General features: G+C 34.5%; 1 protein-coding gene across 3 annotated transcripts in view; it reads right to left on the reverse strand.

Moving 5' to 3' along the window:
* LOC125073503 (sodium- and chloride-dependent transporter XTRP3) overlaps positions 1 to 22,529 on the reverse strand; it is a 42,212-nt gene that overhangs the window by 12,914 nt on the left and 6,769 nt on the right. For all 3 annotated transcript variants that reach the window (XM_047684360.1, XM_047684362.1, XM_047684361.1), the window contains exons 2-6: positions 7,084 to 7,880; positions 5,295 to 5,527; positions 4,052 to 4,282; positions 1,347 to 1,457; positions 1,032 to 1,273 (exon numbers count right to left, since the gene is read on the reverse strand). In XM_047684360.1, coding sequence (XP_047540316.1) covers positions 1,032 to 1,273; positions 1,347 to 1,457; positions 4,052 to 4,282; positions 5,295 to 5,527; positions 7,084 to 7,345 — 1,079 coding nt within the window. In that variant the 5' untranslated portion in view covers positions 7,346 to 7,880. The remainder of the gene's footprint in view (positions 1 to 1,031; positions 1,274 to 1,346; positions 1,458 to 4,051; positions 4,283 to 5,294; positions 5,528 to 7,083; positions 7,881 to 22,529) is intronic.

The raw sequence follows: 22,529 nt of genomic DNA on the forward strand, positions 1-22,529 counted from the left end.
TTTCATTTGTTAAGGTCTCCAAATTTCGTTTGATGTAAAACTTTATTGAGTAAAATTCAAGAATGACATTTATATTCTGTACAACATACGTCACGTTTTATTTGAACTTTAAAATTGTACTCTCTTTATTTTTTCACAGATACATTTTATTTTATAGGTAGCGATATCCGAGCGTTGAATCAACATGGAGCTCTAACGGTCAAAGTCCTTCGTAACAACTTTACGAGCAGTAAAATAAATGGAATTGCTTCATTAAGCTTGGCGTCCATTTAGCTTACTTAGCGAACATTGTGCGCGACAATTTTATATTTATATAAGTGTGATAAAATATTTTCTAATTAAAAAAAAGAAAAAAGTGTTTCATAGATTTATGTTAAGGAAACAAAATGACTAGAGTTTAGGGTGGTCTTTTAAAAAAAAAAATGTAACACAATATTCTGAAATGTACTAATAATTATATTTTTGCCGTTCAATATACTGCTAAATTATTATCCGAGGGGAGTATGACCTTAACCTGCGACTATATGCCAAGGTCTGAGATATTACGTCATTACCTTATTTTAAAACTCATCAAGTCAACACTCCAAAATCTAGCGACTAAGGTTAAATCTTGGCTAACTGGCCATCCAGCTCGTATATTAATCAGCCCTCAGAGTGTAGGCATCGATAAAGGCTTTAATTTAAATACTTTTTTTGAGTTTAAAATAAGAACATTTATTTTCTAACATTCTAATAACATAGACGAATAGCATCTTTTATTGTTAATTTTGTATCCCACATAAATGTTCTCCGCCTTTTTGGTGTATCTATCTCTAATTTGTAAAATTTTAGTTTCTAGTCATTTAATAAGTCTTAAACTTTGTTAATTTATTTAATAGTGTCTTTTATTACATTAAATATAGCGAAAACATCGATCCAACTAAGACGCAACTTTTTTATAGATAATCATAAGCAAAATAAATGTCTGTCTGCAAAGAAATAGATTTCGAACGAACATTCGGAATTGCATACATTTTTATATAATCACTTACTTGGTAATGCACTTTTCGACCATCGTGTAAGCTTTGAAGCCGAGGATGCTGAAGATGACAACAGAAGCGTAGATTGCGGTCAGAGCGTTACAGACGGACACAAGCAACACGTCCCTAACGCAATTGTTGTTAGGGGTGTTGTAGGAACCGAAGGCGATGAGAGATCCAAAAGCTAGACCAAATGAATAAAAGACTTGAGTAGCCGCATCAAGCCATACAGTTGGATCTAGCAATTTATGGAGCTGTGGAGAAAAATATACATGTTAGAAGATTTAATAAGCAGGATAAAATGGGAAGGTCAGTAGATTAAAATACCTTCGGCTTATACATGTGAATGATACCATCAGCTGACCCTGGTAGCGTTATGCCGCGGACGAAGAAAATAGTCAATACGACGTATGGAAACAAAGACGTAAAGTATACGACCTGAAAGAAACAATTGAATTCAGTAATGAAGTTACTAATAATAATGTTATGATTCCTTGGTGCTTTGAGCGAGTTCGTCTGGGTAGGTACCACCTACTCATCAGATATTCTACCGCCAAGCAGCAGTTCTTAGTATTGTTGTGTTCTGGTTTGAAGGGTGAGTGAGAGACAAGAGTTAGTTTCCAAGGTTGTGCATGGGCAATGTAAGGAATGGTTAATATTTCTTACAGCGCTATTATCTATGGGTTCTTACCGTCTGGTGGCCTATATATATATTATTATATACTTCATGACACGGTAGGTCTTTGGTGGTAGAGTATGACCTCTAAGCAGCATCACTTAACATTTTTGTGTTCCGTTTCGAACGGATAATAAGCCATTGTTTTTAAAGCTTTGAGAGACTTCTCAAAGTTGCGTGGACAGCGCCAATCCTATGGGCCTTAATGACCACTTAATCCTAAGATGACCCATTTCCCAGTCTGTCATTAGCAAATCCTACATACCCTACAAGCCTATTCCAATCTAAGGATAAACTTTGTCGTTTTGACGCGATCTTATTGGTCAAAATTTTTAATAAACTATGGCGCTTGACTCATGACTTGAAAAATTGCATTTTGAATGTTGTTATCAGAACTTTGAAATTAATATTAAATTAAAATAAAATGAGTGGAATAGTAATATATTATCATAATATATTCAAGAACCTTTTGTGAATGTTTTGTCTATGGAATATGTTAATCTAACGTTTGTTTAACTACACCTTCAGTTCGAATAGGCAGTAGCGGCTTATACAAATATTGAATAAGACTTCGATTGAACTTAACCGCAAGAGCCTTGCCAACCAATTATCGATTCAATTTGTTTCTTAATAACAATCAAAATCAAAATATACTATATTCAAGTAGGCTCTTACAAGCATTGTTGATTAATATCAAGCTACCTCCGGAATGTTGATTCCATCGAAAAAAACCGGCAAGAAATTCAGTAGCTATTCAGTACAATTACACATATACAGGAAACATATTACATGTAATAATCATATACAATTATGTTTATGTATCTTGTGTGACCTTCGACGAATATTAATACCAAGCTTTTCTATCTTTTATGTATACTCATATAAATCTGCACAGTATATTAGCATTAGCAGCCCGTAAATGTCCCACTGCTGGGATAAAGGCCTCCTCTCCCTTCGAGCAGAAGGTTTGGAGCATATTCCACCACGCTGCTCCAATGCGGGTTGGAACAGTATATGTATATGTCTTTATAGTTTTTTTTTTTAAATTATATTTAGGTATAGGCAATTGCCTATACCGGTTTACATTTGTAAAAAATTCTGCGGACTTTAATTATATAATCAAATACCCTGTCCTGTATTTTCTTTTCCCAATATTATCTCTACAGGCGTATAATGTCTGGGCTTATTAATGTACCTACTTTTTATTACCAGGCGAATTCACAATCTAAATTTTAGTAAGTTGTTAAATTATAAGTATTCATCTGATTTCATGGCAAGAGTTTCTAGAAGCTGCTATTACTTCTGAAATGATTTAATAAAATATTTTATATAATATTGAACAAATCAAAGTATCTTGAATTTGTGATTGGAGTTCCTCTTCTTAGAACTTAAACTCGCCGTCGTAAAATACGCCTTTAAGTATTTACTTATAATTTTAAAATGACTAACTAAAATACGAGTACAGCGCACAGGCTAAGCCGGTATTACACCTAGAGCACTTATTACTTTTATATTCATGTCTTGAGGGAGATAAATTGGGGATGAAAGTTTGTATGGAAAATCGTAATTGCTGATTTTTGAAATAATTGAATAAATCGGTATTTTGTTTTATCTTAATAGGTTGAAGATAGATATTATTTTTTTGAATTCATCACCTAAAGGGGTGAAACTTAGGATGAAAGCTTGTTTGGAGGTTTCTATTTATGAGTAGATATTTTTTATCTAAATAAATATTCTTTATTTTGGTTTAGCATTATAGTAAATTTTAATGACAGTTTACATAAAGCAATAACAGGTTGACCTTAAAACTGAACATCAAATGAGGTATTGCGTGGAATATTATAGCTGATACGTTAAATATATTCTTTGTTTTTTTTTATGGCATTGATTGGCGGACGAGCATAAGGGCCACCTGATAGTAAGTGGTCACCACCGCCCACAGACAAAGGCGCTGTAAGAAATATTAACCATTCCTTACATCACTAATGCGCCATCAACCTTGGGAACTAAGATGTTATATCCCTTGTGCCTGTGATTACACTAGCTCAGTCACCCTTCTAACTGGAACACAACAATACAGAATACTGTTATTTGGCGGTAGAATATCTGATAAGTGGGTGGTACCTACCCAGAAGGGCTTGCATAAAGCCCTACCACCAAGTAAAAATTCATCATAAAAAGGGTAAAATTAGGGTATGGGCAAGCAGGTTACCAAAACATATTACAGGTAAAATTTGGTAGGTTTCTGAATAATGTTTCCGATGGAAAACTCCACTTGACTTTAATAATTTGATTTGTTATTATTATTCTTATAAAAAATGTATTATTTTATATTATTAATTAAAAACAACCTTACCTTACCACTACTCTGGATACCCTTCATAACAATGAAGAAGACGATGATCCAAGCCAGAAGCAGATAAAGGACAATCCACCAACGAGGAGCACCAGGCTCTTCAATACTCGGGGACGCGTCCAAGGCCTCCCTGTACCAATAGTAGACAGTGGCTGAGGCCTTAGTACACTCAGCTTCAGCTGTTCCATTGTCTTGAGGACAATGTGCCCAAGGAAGCTGGTCTGCGCTAAGCTGAAGATAGACATTTCATAAGACACCAGATGATAAATAAAATAAATTTGTATTGGTGACATACTTAACTGTTTGTTATGTTATTCTTTTAGAAGATAGTATTTAGGGCATATATAGTATTAAAGATAAATAAATAGCACCAATGAATTGAATTATAAATTATACGGGAGTTATTTTTCGTAGTAGAACCTCTCTACAATACTTTTTTTTATGGCTTTGGTTGGCGGACGATCATATGGGCCACCTGATGATAAGTGGTCACCACCGCCTATAGACAAAGGGGCTGTAAGTAATATTAACCATTCCTTACATCACCTATGCGCCACCAACCTTGGGAACTAAGATGTTATGTCCCTTGTGACTGTGATTACTCACTCACCATTCTAACCGGAACACAATAATATAGAGTACTGTTACTTGGCGGTTAAATGTCTGATGAGTGGGTGGTACCTATCCAGACGGGATTGCACAAAGCCCAACTACCAAGTTATATAATTATAGGAACTAATAAATTAAACTGAAGTATTTTATAATCAATTTCGTAACCACATTAAGACAAAATATGTATAATTTTAAATTTATCAAAGCTGATTAGATGCAAGTTGAATCGTTTAAAATAAATTTTAAAGGTTTTAGCTGAATAAAGTAATATTATTTTTGATATATTTAATTATGTAGACGAAGTCATATGAAATAACGGACGAGAATAACGGTGAAGGAACTGTCACGAGGGATTATCGTAACGTTATCAATCCAAGAGCACGTCACTAATATTAATAGGGATGTGCATCTTGTTAATGTGCATCTCGATAATTGAAAAATTTAAAATCAGTTTATAATTTATTATAAGTAAATAGTTACAGTAAAACATTTAATTGATGATTTATTCTATAGTTAAATTAACTGTCTGAAATGTCAATAAATATATGGCTTAATATGACTAAGATTTAATTTATGTTAAATAATATTTAGTTCAAAAAGACGATTGATTAATTTATAAATGATAACTTACCCGGATACTGTTGAAGAGATAGAAGAATACCCAAGTGATGATGACGTTGTAATACAAAGCAACGAACAGCGTGACAACGCAGCTGGCTATTCCGATCCCCCCCAACCAGGGATGTATGGTGTTCCAGACTCCAAGGGAGCCGAGGCGCATTTTTTGACCAATCGCCATCTCGATCAGGAACAGGGGGATGCCTTCCAGTATTAACATGATGAAGAAGGGGATGAGAAATGCTCCTAAAAAATATTAATTAATTTAAGTAATTAAAATGTCTATGCTTTGTCATAAACGTGAGATTAGACAATTATATTTATAATATAGTATATTTTGGGAAGTCAATTCTGACATATTATTTTGGTCGGATGATATTTTGATTCTGATGGAATATAAGCATCAGCCTTGGCATATGTGTAATATTTTGTGTAAATGTATTTCGAAAGTCTTGATATTTAAATCTTAGTTTTCCAAAATGATTTGAAGATTAACCACGGGAGAAGACATTGTCTATTGACAGCAATAGACAACGCAGCATGGCAGATGCAGTCGTTAATGTTTCTCATACAATTAATTCTATCAATAAGCCCTGTCATAAGTACTAAATCGAATTATATTGAATTTTAACGTCAAATTTATTAATTTGTAAGTTAACAGTTTTCCAAAACAAACCAAATGAAAAAATAACCATTGAAATCGTTTCGTAAACGTCCTGTATTTACGTATTAACTATAAGTCGATTTGAGTGCTATTTTGAACTAGCGCTACCATCGAATTGATAGACTTACTGTGTATTGCTATAAAACAAATATTATATTACATAATAGAAATATATATCTAATATAATATCCAGCTACAATACTTTGTTTTAATTTACTTCTAAAACTAAATGTTTTTCCAGTTTTATATTTCGAACAAAGTGGATTTGCTTTTGTTTTATTATGCCACGACACGCTCTACAGATAAAAAACCGATCTTGAAAAATTAGGTTGTTCAAACACCGTAAAATCGAAAATTTTATAGTCTATGTTTCTGTTGTCTTAATACTTAGAAATATTTTGATACTATTATAATTAAAAAATATATATTTAGGTTTTGTGTAATATGTTTACTTAGATTTTATTTTCTGATATATGTACGACGCACGTATAGAACGATAAATAAATATCGAATTAAATAACGTTCGAAGTTTCAATAAAATCACTTAAAGATATCAGAATGAAAGTTAAAAATAAAAATAATTTCAGGCTTAACATTCCAAGACCGATATTTCTAAAGTACGAAGCCATATAATGTACGAATGCACACATGACTATTCTAACTAATTAAAGCCTTAAATGTTGAAATATAAATTTAAAAATCTGTCACAATTAGTGGAGTAAATTGCCTTATAAACGATTTAAGTTTTAATGATCATTTAACGGTCCCTAGGTAATCTAAAAAGGCAAACACGAAAGGTCGTAGCACGATCTACAGACTACGGCGTAGACGTAGCTCCGTAGCATCAAAATCAATAGCGCGCTACCTCGCGCTGGTACTGTTTAATTTTAGACTGCAATTTTTATGTACTCAATTCATTCTGAATATTGTTCTCTTCCAATAATATATATTTTTTTAATGCCGAGACATTATTTTATATTTTATAAATCCGTTACTAATTGATATTGAATTTATTCAATGAAATAATTAATATTCTATAAAATCCGCATAATAGAATAAAATTAATAATATAATAAAATAAATAATTGTATATAACATATTATTATAGTTTTAATAATTTAAGTTATTAATTACTCACCTCCGCCATTTTGTTGACACAGATACGGAAACCGCCAAATGTTGCCCAACCCTACTGAATAACCGATAATGGATAAAAAGAACTGAAGTTTCCCGGACCAGGCAGCCCTATCTTCCTCCGGAGCATCTCTTTGTAAGGAGTTCCTCGATCCTTGAAGTACTATTGTGACTCCATGAGGCCTTTCAGAGCCATCTGCCCTCGTGTTTAATGGAGCCAATTCATGACCATTTCTTGGCCCGATTGGTTCCGCCTTTGCCGCCATTTCAATTTAAAAATGGAATCGATTGTGACAGTGACAGATATTTTTTTTTACTATCCCGAATAAAGCTTTTTCACGACTACGAGTTCGTTAACGATTTCTAAACTTAAGAGTGTAATAAATTAATCTTAATAATATTTATTTATTGTCAATATATTATTAAAATAATTGTACATAAATCAAATCGTTTTCAATTTGACAAGGTTCTTCGAGTGATAGTCGTTACCTATGAATATGTTCATAATATATTATCTTAGATTAAGTTTGGTGGATTTCGTAATCGTAGGTGAAGTATCGTATCGCGTCTTTTTTGACGAATTCGACGACTTTAAAGTACGTCGTCGTCCTTTGTAGAAGTTTCTGTCTTAACTTCAGAGAATCCCGAAATACATAAGATGCCTCTCTGTGCATATGAGTTAGTTTTTATTGAACTAAATGACTAAGCGAACATGGCTGCACACTAAACTTATTAGTGTGACTAGTTCGTTTCGACGTCCATTTTGAATTATTTAAGATGATTGAGATGTCAAACGGTGCACTGAAACAAAAAAAAAGCATTGATAATTATGATAAAGTAATATGTTATAGGCAAGGGTGTTATTGATATGTCATTTCGGATCTGACTATGTATACGGATTTGTCAATAGTATTTTAACGGTTTCAGATATGGTTACAGAAAATTATTTCGGATTATCCGGATAGTTTAAACGATACGATAACTACCTTTAAGTTTAACAATATATATATATATATATATAATAAGCAATTTTATTTTATATCGTTTAGGGTTTCGGATAGATTTTTATTTCGGATATCCGATAGTTTTCGGTTACCGAGCTCCATAACATCTTAGACTATGAGTATGTTGTAGTTTAATCTTATTGTCTCTAAAAGGTTAATGTTGTGACGTCCTTGAAAATCCAAGCAAATTAATGACATTTTATGATAGGAGTGGAGGTATAGATGGGTAACACGTGACTCCCCGAAGAAACGGAGTGGGTTACGCGGTTTTAGAGAGTATTCCGCAGTCGGCGCCAAGAATCTCACAATGATAATTTAGATAAAATAATTTCAGTGTAATTGTTCCTAAACAATCACATTTTTTTCCACATTAAAATCCTGTAAATTTTCCACGGCCTGGATAAGGCCTCCTCTCCCTTTGAGGAGAAGGTTTGGAGCATATTCCACCACGCTGCTCCAATGCGGGTTGGTGGATTCACATGTGGCAGAATTTCGTTGAAAATAGACACATGCAGGTTTCCTCACAATGTTTTCCTTCACCGCCGAGCACGAGATGAATTATAAACACAAATTAAGCACATGAAAATTCAGTGGTGCTTGCCTAGGTTTGAACCTGAAATCATCGGTTAAGATGTACGCGTTCTAACCACTGGCTATCGGCTCAATCACTCACTGAATCACACAATTATGATTTTTAGCATGTAAAACATTTTTAATAAATATATTCTACTGGTGACATGAGGTTGATTTTTCAGGTCAGACTCGTAATCGTGATTCAACTGGCTAACTGGCATTCTTGTCCATTCCACGCGATCAAGATTTGAGCAGTGGGTATTTTCAATTTGTGTATACTTTTAAATCTGACAATGTAAATAATTATTATGATTATTGACTATTTGTTACTAGTTTAGCCCTATGATTTTACCCATATTAAATTTGTTTTATGTATAGATCAAATATGTACGTAAGATTTAAGTTTTTATTAATATTGATGAATAGTATGAATCTATACTGCACATCGCACAGAGAAAATAAATAAATACAACATAGATCCAGCCTTAATAAAAGACGCGTACAATTTTGGCGCCCTTATCGCTACATAGCGATCTCTTCCAGGCAGCCAACGGCGTGGGTCAGGATAGTTCATAGAATATGAGATGGCGGGTGTTACAATACTAAATTAAAAAACCTTAATCTATAGCTGAAACTAATAAATAAATGTAAATAAAGAATACATATATTATATATCAAAAAATGTATCTCGGAGTAAATTTTATGATAATTAATTATCAGTTCGTCAGCGTTTAGCATTCATGCCACCATTCTCGGTCATGATTTACACGGTAAATATTTTTTAATTCTTGTTTGTATATATAATAGTTAAGGCCTAAGCATGAGGCACCAAGTTACCATAATAAGATTGATTCAGACCAAAACCCGCGAGGCACCAGGTCAGTATATTTGGTTCTGTGGACACCGAAACACGGGACTTTCGTGTAACCGTCGCTCTTGTTTAAACATCCAGTATTGGCCACTAGTTGTAATTTTTACTAAATAAATTCATTTAATAATTTCGTAGGTCTGGCTGTAGCTTTCGCAACTGACAAACACAGAATTTAAAAATAATAATTGCATTGTTAGCTTGCATATAGACATACCTCTACTAATACTTTAAAGATTTACATTTGTTTGTTTGTACGTAATGTATAATCTCCGGAATTAAAGTATCAATATAAAAAACATGGTAGGAATCCTCTGTAGGGTATTAATAAATTGCAACCTTGCGAAGTCAGGGCGGGTCACGCGTTAACTTATAAAAGGCAGTATGAAATCACAGACGTTTACATTAGTTTTATATTTAACACATGTGAGTGTACCTCAGAATCAAAAGAATTAAAAGCAAATTAATCGTTACATAATATATAAAACTAGGTTAATCACATATAACGTTTTAATAACTCTGTAAGTGGCGCATTGGACAGTTTGCAGAGCCGTTGGCGACCGTCCAATATAATATTGAATTCTATTAACTCAGTCAAACATTGCGATTCAGCAAACGCTCTCAGTATACTTTTAAGATTAATTTTAATTTGTTGTTATTAATTCGTCACGTACTCGGGACATATGCTGAAGTAATCCCGCGTGATTCCCATGTCACAGATATTTATTTATTTATAATAATAATAATAATAAATGTTCATTTCATCAATAACCAACACAGTACAATAACATCACTAAGGTTGACTTCTTCTTTTGTGTGCCATGAGAAGGCGCTCTTCCTTAACACACTCATACTTTAATTCAAATTTATAAGATGAAACAAGCTAAGAATTACAAAAAATGAATGAAAATAGCTAACGGTAGTAACGCGCGTGTGTGTGAGTGTCTCTCTCTTTCTCTCTGTGTGTGTGTGTGTGTGTGTGTGTGTGTGTGTGTGTTTGTTTGGTACGTATGTAAATTTCGCGTTAAATGTTTATGTGTAAATGGCTAACTGTATAGATATCCAATTCAATCTACAACAGATGATAAAGTAATAATTCAGTATCCTCATAATTCAAACTTCTAAGCCAAGCTATTATTTTCGGTTTAAATTCATGCAGTGTTAAAGGGGTCATATTTGTAGGATTTAAAACATGATTCTTGTTTGTGGTCATGTTTTAGGCAATGGTGCAATAAGCTTTAAAACGTCATAAGGAGAGAAGTCCAAAAGAGAGAATGCAGTATTCGACATTATATACTTCTTATGTTTTAAAACTAATAATATTTTATATCAAAACATATTTCAACACATATGATGATGTCACCCGGCCAATCTCAAGGGAGACCATATACACTGGACATATTACATTGCACAAGTGTGTGTGTGCAAACACTCTAATCCATCACTCTCATTATAATAAATAATAAATAAATAAATATTGGACAACATCACATACATTACTCTGATCCCAATGTAAGTAGCTAAAGCACTTGTGTTATGGAAAATCAGATGTAACGACGGTACCATAAAACATCCAGACCCAAGACAATATAGAAAACTAATGAACTTTTTCTACATCGTCTCGGCCGGGAATCGAACCCGGGACCTCGGAGTGGCGTACCCATGAAAACCGGTGTACACACTACTCGACCACGGAGATCGTCAATAATCCGATGGTAAATCCGACAAGACTGGAAAGATTCGTTTCCTACTTGAAACGACCGGTAGAGTTAACAGGACCAACGACTTTACGGGTTTTCCAAGGAATGTACTACACTTCCAGACTTCAGGATTCATATCGGCTCACCTATGGTTTGAACCCAGAAATTCGGGATATGTGGCCTTGCATCGAGCCACTAGACCAACGAGGCAGTGAATAAATGATAAAAATATATTCACTTGGTGGTAGGGCTTTGTGCAAGCCCGTCGGGGTAGGTACCACCCACTCATCAGATATTCTACCGCCAAATAACAGTACTCTGTATTGTTGTGTTCCGGTTAGAAGGGTGAGTGAGCCAGTGCAATCACAGGCACAAGGGACATAACATCTTGGTTCCAAGGGTTGGTGGCGCATAGGTGGTGTAAGCAATGGTTAATATTTCTTACAGCGCCTTTTTCTATGGGTGGTGGTGACCATTACTTACCATTAGGTGGCCCATATGCTCGTCCGCCAACCTATGCCATAAAAAATATATACACCCCAAATGATACAAATATATTGAGAACGGACGCCCTTTGTCTTGAAATTTCTCCGGTCGTGTAGGATCGCCGTCTCGTCGGATTACAGGAGCGCGGAAATAGAGATTACACCTGTGTTCTTACGTACACTTAGGCAGTGTAATACGGCCTGTGTAGTTGTTATTATTCATAGAGAATGGCCGCTCTGACCTACATCGGTCAAGCGAATTTCATCACATTATTACATATATAAACAGAGTAATCTTACAAGTGGGCGTGACAAGGTAATCGCCAAACTATAAGAAAGGATTTTGATAAAAACTTTTTGGGTGAAGTTGCCGTTTTAATATTTTGTTTACTTGGTGGCAGGGCTTTGTGTAAGCCCGTCTGGATAGGTACCACCAACTGACTACAGGGACGTAACATCTTAGTTCCCAGGGTTGGTGGCGCATTGCTGATGTAAGGAATGGTTAATATTTCTTACAGTGCCATTGTATATGGGCGGTGGTGACCATCAGGATAACATAAAAAAAAAGTTGCAAGTAATGCAATTTCATTCAACACTTTCGAAAAGTCAACTTTAATAGCTGAAGGGAAATCGAAAATTTTCATAGTCAGACTTTTGTGAGACTATGCAGAGCTTAGAAACCGGATGATGCTTTGTCAAATTAACTAAAAATATATATAAAGGAACGTTTGTCTGCAAATCGGCATAATATACTGTAATCAGCGAGTTATTGGTCGGTATATAGCATACCTTGGAATGAAAACATTCCGCTGCCGCTGACTATTTCCTTAATATATTAACTCGCTGAATTTTCTTTTACCAGTTCTTCTCAGTATAGAACTGATTGATTTTTTGTAATTTTTAATTACTGTTTGGTACATTATAAAGGTAAATTTAACCTGATATAATATAATTTTGTCCCATTTGCTGCTGAAGCATTTGGCCCTTGGAGTAGTAGTGTAAAAAGATTCATTAAAAGTACACCTCGCGTATTGCCTCCACTGGTTCATTTTTAATAATAATAATAAACAGCTTTATTGCACACAGAAAATAAACAAAATACAAGAAAAAAGCTTAAAATCAAAATCACTACAAAAGTATGCAAAGAGCGGCCTTATCACTAAGTAGTGATCTCTTCCAGGTAACCCTACTGAAAGAGACTTACAAGAGAAAACATAGTGGGCTAGTGCATTAACAAATTAAAAGTAAATATACATACACACAAAATACAATAGGCAATACAACAGATAGGTGCGAGCATATTATCCATTTCAAATAGGACGGGGAGCGAGGATGAAATAGTGTGGAATAAAGGAGCGAAAGGACGTGTAAGTTGCGGCGATGCTTTACTCGGAGCCATCCGAGTTCAGATCGATACTGGGATACATGATCGTATTTTTTGAGTCCAAAAATAAAACGGATGCATAGATTCTGTAGTCGTTCCAGTTTATAAATCAGGTCCTCCGTTAAATCAGGATAACAGGAGTCCGCGTAGTCCAAAATTGGAAGGAGAAGAGTATTGGCAAGTGTTATTTTGGTTTTAATAGGTAAGAAGTTTTTCCATCTTTTTAATGAGTGAATTGTTGAAAAAATTTTGCGACTTATTTCAGCTACGTGAGGTCGCCACGAAAGAGATCTATCCATAATGATGCCTAGATTTTTAACAGCGTCGCTGTAAGGTAATACCGAGTCGTTGAAAACAACATCCGGTAGGCCAGCGTAGTCAATTTTGGATAGCTGTTTAGTGGTACCTACAATACAAAGCTGCCTTTTTTGCCTAGACGATCTGCAACACGATGCGATTCAACGGGGAAATGCTGCTATTATTCTTGCCACCATTCCACGCGGTCAAGATTTATACAATAACTATTTTTGATTTATATTCCTATATATTTATGTTAATAATTCTTACTTAATAGAAAGTCGTATAATATTTATACAATGGTTGTTTAACTTGATTGTTGATACTTGATTTTGATGTTAAGCAATGATGATTAGCTTTGTGAAATTAAATATAAACTTTTTGATGTACAGTTTAATATAAAAGAAACAAATTCCTATGCGCACATATCTACACAGATTGCTTTTACGTTCAGCATACTTTTAGCTTTGTTATTGTCAGGTAAAGGTGTGAATTTACCTTAAGATAAACATGTACTATCATGTAAGCCATAAGCGAGATCAGTGACATAAATAAATTCAAGGCTAAATAACAGCGATGTGAACCTAACTAAATTAATAAGGCGTTAAAAAGGGCCTTCTATTATTAGATAAAAAGTAAACACGGTGACTTCCAAGGTTCATTAAAGATTTAATCTGTTTATTTTATAGATAACAGTAATACGCGTAATCCAATATTTATCCCAAAATATCATGAAGAGGTTATTATTTCTCAAAATATCATATAAATATTTTGTAGGTATATATATCGTATTCCGGTCGTGTTAGATTCCCGTTTCATCGGTCTGTAAATAAAAACATATCATCCTTAGGAAATTAAAGGTTTGTTTGCTCAAGGTTCGTTTTTCTATTTACCTGACTATAGTCGTAACATACTAAATATCTTTCATATAAAAAAGTAAAGTATAGTAACAGCCTGTATATATCCCACTGCTGGGCTAAGGTCGCCTTTTCCTTTGAGAAGCAAGTTTTGGAGTTTATTCCACCACACTGTTCCGATACGGATACACATGTGGCAGAATTTCATTGAAATTAGACACACACAGGTTTCCTCACGGTGTTACCCTTCACCGCCGAGCATGAAATGAATTAGAAAAACAAATAAAGCACATGAAATTAGTGCTTCATGAGATCAGTGGTGCTTGCACAGGATTGAACCCGCAATCATCGGCTTAGATACACGCGTTCTAACCATTGGGCCATCTTGGTTCTTTTATATAATTTTTCATATCATATTAGGTACTTGGTGTTAGGGCTTAATGTAAACCATCTGGATAGGTACCATTTGCTAGTCAACCTACATTTTACATTACATTTACATTAACAGCCTGAAAATTTCCCACTGCTGGGCTAAGGCGTCCTCTCCCTTCGAGGACAAGGTTTGGAGTATATCCCACCACGCTGCTTCAATGCGGTTTGATGGAATATACGCGTGACAGAATTTCGTTGAAATTAGACACATTGATGAATTAAAAATACAAATTAAGCACATGAAAATTCAGTGGTCATTCCCTGGTTTTGAACCCGAAATCATCGGTTAAGAAGCACGCGTTCTATCCACTGGACCATCTCGGCTCAATACCACTTACATGAATGACATAAATAAAATGAAAATAATAATCTAGCGATATCAAAATCGCGCGAAATCTTCTGGCACAAGCATTTCAGCCCGGAAAGAATAACTGATTAACCCTGGGTACTGTAACACTTCGTTTACGAATAATGTATTATTACAGATGAGGCAATGGCGTGTACCTGCGTCTGCGCACCCACTTGTACAGTATAACATATTACGTGTTGGCTAGTCACTTGAGAATACCCGCCGTGCCCTATTTCCTTTATAATATCCATAAATAGAAACCCAATTGCGTCGATATGTTACGTAGAAAAATCTACGCTATTTTTATCAATACGAAGTATGTTTATTTACATATGAATTATTTACATTTAGTCCTTTAATATATACAAATATGAATAAAAAAAAGTTACTGTATAAATCTTGACTGCGTGGAATGGTGGCGAGAATGCTAGCAGCATTCTGTTGAATCGCAATTCGGATCCTCTGGGCAAAAAACGAACCAGCCCTCCCGTCACGTGTTGCGCTACTACTCCAAGGGCTAAGTGTTTCAACGGCCAATGGGACAAATACATAATTTGAAATAAGGTATGAGTATTTGGATCGTTTGTTCGCTTCAGCTTTTGCTCCGGCTCTTAACATTGTTTTTCGGATATGAGACGGGTCCAATGTGTCAATCAGACGTTAAACTGAATTAATATCAAACAATACTATCATTAATAATTTTTTCCTCAAGTCCTACTAATATTATTAGTATGTTTTGTATGTTCGTTACTCAACCTCGCACAAACGGCTGGATTTGGATAAAATTTAAAATAGAGATAGGTTTAGCTTTTATACATTTTTACTAAACATCACCAGATCTTCGCTGAACTTCAAGCTTGTCGTTTTCTTGGAAAACGTGGCTCACACTGACTTTTTTATTTCAATTTAATATAATATATACATAATCCATAATATATAAGTAATTATTTTAATCCTATTAACAATCCATCGGGCCCTGCTCCGCGCTCGATCAGAGAGAGTACAGCCTCGGCGACTCTGATGTCGTGTTTATGTATGGATGCGACCTTCTTCACATTAATATGTACTTGAAGTAACACTATGGAATACCTGCCGATAGCTTCAATTTCCGCCTACGTGGGCGATGCCATAAACGAAAATAAATGTGCCCTAAAATTAATAACTTTCGCGACCGCGGATGTCTGTCCTGCGTTAAAAGTGACCGTTACTACTCTTCAGTCTATATAACTGAAAAAAACGCCTGGCAACTAGAGCAAGGATTATTTGAGTAACACCCCTTTAATAGGGATATACTAGCTCACAGCTCACCCTCATTGGTCGTTAAAAAAACAGGATTTTATTGTTACATCTCCTCTGATATTGTAGACGAATAATATACTAGTTTAAAGAATTAAAACTGAAAAATTACTTTCTAAATACAAAAAACTCTAAACATCCTTCCAGAAGTTTTAGCATGACGTCCGAACGATTAATAAACAGTACAATATTACAAAGATAAAAAAAAATTAAAAACAATCCGTAAATGTCTCTAGGAAGGATTTTTGGTTTTAAGAGCTATTGTTTATCATTTTATAATAAAATAAATTCGAGTCGAGATGGCCCAGTGGTTAGAGAGCGTGCATCTTAACCGATTATTCCGCCTTCAAACCGAGACAAACACCACTGAAGTTTCATGTATTCGTATAAATGCTGTCGCGTTGTAATATTTCCGCACAATATAGTCCATTCCAATCTAACAGCCCGTAAATGTCCCACTGCTGGGATAAAGGTCTCCTCTCCCTTTGAGGAGAAGGTTTGGAGCATATTCCACCACGCTGCTCCAATGCGGGTTGGCGGAATACACATGTGGCAGAATTTCGTTGAAATTAGACACATGCAGGTTTCCTCACGATGTTTTCCTTCACCGCCGAGTACGAGATGAATTATAAACACAAATTAAGCACATGAAATTTCAGTGGTGCCTGCCTGGGTTTGAACCCGAAATCATCGGTTAAGATGCACGTGTTCTAACCACTGGGCCATCTCGGCTAACAAGGAATCTAACAAGGAATTAAGGTAAACAAATCTTAGATTTACACAATCCATGCAATTGGCTAATAACTCAGCTATATTGTACCCTACTAACAGTTCCTGATCAATATATCATTTTTTTTAAATAAAACACACACTTTTGTAAAAGGTACAACACTAATCCACTTAAATACTTTTATCAACTTTAAAAGTTCCAATAACAGTTTCGTCGACGTTCAAAACGGCGGTTTCCGTAAATCCATAATGAGTGTCATAGATAATTCGAGCTTTCCAATGTTATCACGTCAGTTCGATGTCAAATGCTGTTTATTTGGCTTTTGTCCTCTTGTGGTTGAAGTAGACTATATATACAAGCGCTGACAAAAAAACAATTTTTTTTTTTTATGTAATAGGCAGGCGGAACGGCAAATGGGGAACCTGATGTTAAGTGGTCACCACCGCCCATATACATTGGTGCTATTAGAAATATTAATCATCCCTTATGTCGCCAATGCGCCACCAACCTTGGGAACTAAGATGTTATGTCCCTTGTGTCTGTACACTGGCTCACTCACCCTTCAAATCGGAACACAACAATCTTGAGTACTGTTGTTTTGTGGTACAATATGAGTGGGTACTCATCAGATATTGTACTCTACCACCAAGTTATATATAATAAGTTACAAACATTGAGACAGATATTGAAATATTTTATACATGAAAACGTTTACGTACTTATTATGTCGTCTTGTAAAGTATCTTTAAAATTCGTTTTAAAATTTCGAATAGAGATATAGTTATACATTTTACTAAAATTCTCAACATTAAGCTGTTTCAAATCACTTTAAAACATCAACACAAAGGCCTCACTCACCCCTTCGCTAAGCCATTCATAGCTTCGAACCAGTTTCTCAGCCGGGGCACGCTGTGCCTCCCTTTGACCCTCCTTTGACCCCCCGTCCTTGACACAAATCCCAGCGTTATAATTGTTATGCCATACACGAACGATTTTTAGTTCATAAGATTTGGGATAACGGTATTTTTGTGTTAAGCGAAACTACTTTTATACTAACACTAGATGTGCCCGCGACTTCGTGAGCGTTTGAATTTAACAAAAAAGTTTTTGATGTAGCCTAAATTACTTCTTATTACAACAGCTTTCTGCCAGTGAAAGTCCCATCAAATTTGTTTAGCCGTTCCAGAGATTAGCCAGAACAGACAGACAGAAAAAAAAATGTTATTTTGGTATATGTACCGTGTATACGTACATATGCATTTAGTAATAAGCGGTTATTTTAATATTACAAGCAGACACTCCAATTTAATTATATGTATAGATTATGAAGAGTTCGTTGATTAGTTACTTACGTTTACGTTTTTTTAAATTGAATACAAATACATACAGTTGGGTATTGTTATATGTGAGATTATATTGCTTTAAGAAAGACGCTGTTTAATGGCCACCTGATGGTAAGTAGTTATTACCATAGACAATGGCACTTACGCTGGTAAAGAATATTAAACCATTCCTTACATCGAAAATACGCCAACAACCTTGGAAACTAAGATGTTATGTCCTTTATGCCTGTACACTGGCTCACTCACCCTTCAAACTGGAACATAACAGTACTGTTGTTTGGCGGTAGAATATCTGATGAGTGGGTGAGCCTAATATAAAAACATACTCTATGGAATTAAGTTAGAAAGATTATAGGATTGACTTTTGATTATTATCATTATTTAGTAACATTCATTAAATAACGACAAGTATTGAAAACGGGATATTTACCATGTCTTCGATGTATTCGAGACTCGAGACAGTCTCGTGAACAAGACATTCGTAGATAATGTCGAAATATCGAGCTCCACCAAATAAAAATAAAGAAATTCGTTTTAAATACTTGTAGCAATAAAAATAACCATCATGTAAAATCTTATATTAATTAAATAGGTACGTACTATAAAAGTTCTAAATAATACAGATGCTTCATTTTTTATTTGACAAAAAAATAACTACAAACGAATGCGACTAAATAATTAAATTGAACCTTGAACACGTGACCTTTAATTAAAAAAATAGCGCAAGTGCAACTATGACTCGCGTACGGAGAGTTCCATTATTTGTTTCATATTAAAAAAACGCTTCGCTTGGGCCGTATAAAATGTTTTCATGCCAATTTTTTTAATGTTAAGAAGAGTTCTCACCGATTTTATTGATCGATAAATGAACAAATAATAATTACCGTCGTATCTGTATTTAAGATTTATGTTTAATACAATGGTCATTAATGAACAATATCGACTTTGAGCACAAGTTTACTTGGTTGTAGGGCTTTGTGCAAGCCTGTCTGGGTAGGAAACATCCACTCATCAGATATTCTACCGTCAAACAGCAGTACTCAGTATTGTTGTGTTCCGGTTTGAAGTGTGAGTTAGCCAGTGTAACTACATGGACGTAACATCCTAGTTCCCAAGGTTGATGGCGTATTGTGATGGCCCTACCGATACCATAAAAAAAGTGATTTTTCAGAAATAAGTATAGTGTTTACCTAATAACAAAATAATTGTGAATGAATACGGCCACAGCGTTTTTCCAGCAGGACCAGAACACTGCGCACGGCATTGAATTTCAATTTATATGGAAAATAATAGTGGACCTCTTATCATTTGTTGCTCCAAACCTAAGGGCACTTAGAGCTCTAATTTGGTTCCTGACGAGAATGCTAAGTGCAGTTATTTTACATTTATGTGTTATGATAAGTTTAGGTCAGGTTGGTGGCGCATTGGTGATGTAAGGAATGGTTAATATTTCTTACAGCGTAAATTACGCAAAATGGCCGCCTTGATGAAAACCGGACAGGAATACGTCATATATTTATCGAATAACATAATCTCTGCTATAATAAATATACCTCAGAACGATTTGGCATTCGTTTGATCGAATTTGTATCCCTGAGTACTTCACTGCACGGTACCAAGTAATATGAATCATTGCAGTAACATTGCTTCCGAGTAATCATGGAAATGTGTCAATTTGAAGAAAACCATTATGTATGTAGGTTATTTTTTAATTATTTATACATTTAAACGTAGTCACGTTTTCGTTTTTTTATTATTTTTTCAACGTTGTTAATACTACACGAACTTTGATTCGCAATAATAGCACGTTTTTAAATTTTTCGTCCTCTTTAATACTTTGTGTGAGTTAAATTTTGCAACTGAATTTTTAACTAAATCGATCTAAAAGGTTGAACCTACACTTGATGCAAACTTGAGTATTCAAGATAAATAATCACCTTCGTGTTGTCAAATTAAAAAAAAAAACTGATGATGTCCGCGCGTAACTTACTACGTACACTTGACAGAAGCAAAACATTTTTGACAACAGAAAGGAGAGTTATAGATCTGTTCGCTCACGAAAGCGCGCCTTTACCTTAAGTTATCAGCGTGCATTAAAAAATATTACATAGTTTGTAATTTTTTATTGTCTTAATTCTTCCATAAGTCTCCCCATGCACACTTAGACATGTTGGAGCACGACTCATACTAATTAGTGTTACATATCAAAGGTGTTAGTGATAGTATCGATAGTATTATCAAGTGTTAATACTATCGATAGTATCGATAGCTCCCTATGAGCTATACTATCGATAATATTGCAAAAAGCATTACTTTTAACCTAAGTTATCGATAGTCCAAAACTATCGATAGTATCAATAGTATCGCTACTACCAATAGTATTGCTCACAGAGAGCTAGCGATACAAACGGTAGCGATCAAAACGATACTACTATCGATACCCTGAATAGTTTTTGAGGTCAACTATCGATAGTCAAACTATCGATAGTTCTGCAACGCTGATACTAATGCACGCGGGTAATAAAGCACGGAGGGGCGCGTCTTCATGAGCGAATTATTATTTCATGCGATTTGTCGTCATAAGTCGTTGAGTAAAATAGTATTATGTTTTTAAATATATATAATTACAATTATAATACATATATGTTAAAAATATTTAATAACAAATATATAAAGATAATTAACAATTTTAGTAAAACATCGACAGAACTAAAAAAAATTAACAAAAATATTTATTGTAAAATAAAAGCTCATTCCTTAAGGTTAATTAAAAGAGTGATTTTTAATTAATGAACGAAAATACTTTTATTTTCTACAGAAATAAAAACAAAAGTTTTTTACAGCACAAAATATAACATTAATTAGTAAAAGTTAGTGAATTTGATTTCGGTAAGTATTTAATTAAGAGCGCAGTATATCAATCAAGAACTGTTCGTAGTGTATAATATAGCAGAGTTATTAGTAAATCGCTTGGAACGATTTACTAATAACTCTGCTATCCTCATAATATATAGCTGTCCGTCTATCTGTCACCAGGCATATATCTTATGAACCGTGATAGTTAGATAGTCACTGAAATTTTCAATGATGATGTAATTCCGTTGCCGCTACGACAACAAATACTTAAAATATATATTTAAGGGGGCTCCCATAGAGTAAACGTGATTTTTTTGCCGTTTTTTATGGATAATGCTACGGAACCTTCGTGAGCGTGTCCACAATGATAATGGTAATAAGATATAATAATATATAACATAGTATATAACAAATTAAATTTTGATGAAATATTATGTAATATCTTACTGTTTTCATTTGTATAAACATTTATTATTTGATAATAAAAAGCAAATAAAGGCCGTTTGCACGTGTTCGTTTAATGAATGCGAAACGAACAAAAGGTTTTTTTTTTAAAGTTTTTAATTGTCACAGACCTCGCTCGTACTGCTAATTCGATCGAATAATGTAACTATTTATATATATATATATACAAATTGTCTTCTGCAATATTATTTATATTGCAAATGACTGACGCGTTTTTTGAATATATATTAAAATAGTATACTATTTATACGGAGCACCGTTATTGTCCAGTGGTTAGAATGCGTGCATTTTAACCGCTGGCAGGCAAGCACTACTGAATTTTCATGTGCTTATATTGTGTTTAAATTTCATCTCGTGCTCGGCGGTGAAGAAAAACATCCTGAGGATACCTGCATGTGTCTAATTTCAACGAAATTCTACAACATGTGTATCCAACCTGCATTGGAGCAGCGTGGTGGAATGTGCTGTTGTTGTTACTGTACTGTACTGCTGTATGTATATTTATAATATACTCGCAACTGACCGGTGCAATTCATTAATAAAGAAAATAATGTAAATGTAACTTGTACCCTATAGCACTTAGGAATAAGGTAGCTTTCTACCAGTGAAGATATTTTTAGAATTGGATCATTAGTTTCGGAGATTATGCCCTGCAAAGTCAAAAGTTTCTATGATAAAATTCCGCAGACATTTTTAACATTGCTTTTTTTATGGCATTGTTTGGCGGACGAGCATATGGGCCACCTGATGGTAAGTAGTCACCACCGCCCATAGACAAAGGCGCTGTAAGAAATATTAACCATTCCTTACA

This window comes from Vanessa atalanta, chromosome 24, assembly GCF_905147765.1.
Source record: "Vanessa atalanta chromosome 24, ilVanAtal1.2, whole genome shotgun sequence".
Classification (NCBI taxonomy): Eukaryota; Metazoa; Arthropoda; class Insecta; order Lepidoptera; family Nymphalidae; genus Vanessa; species Vanessa atalanta.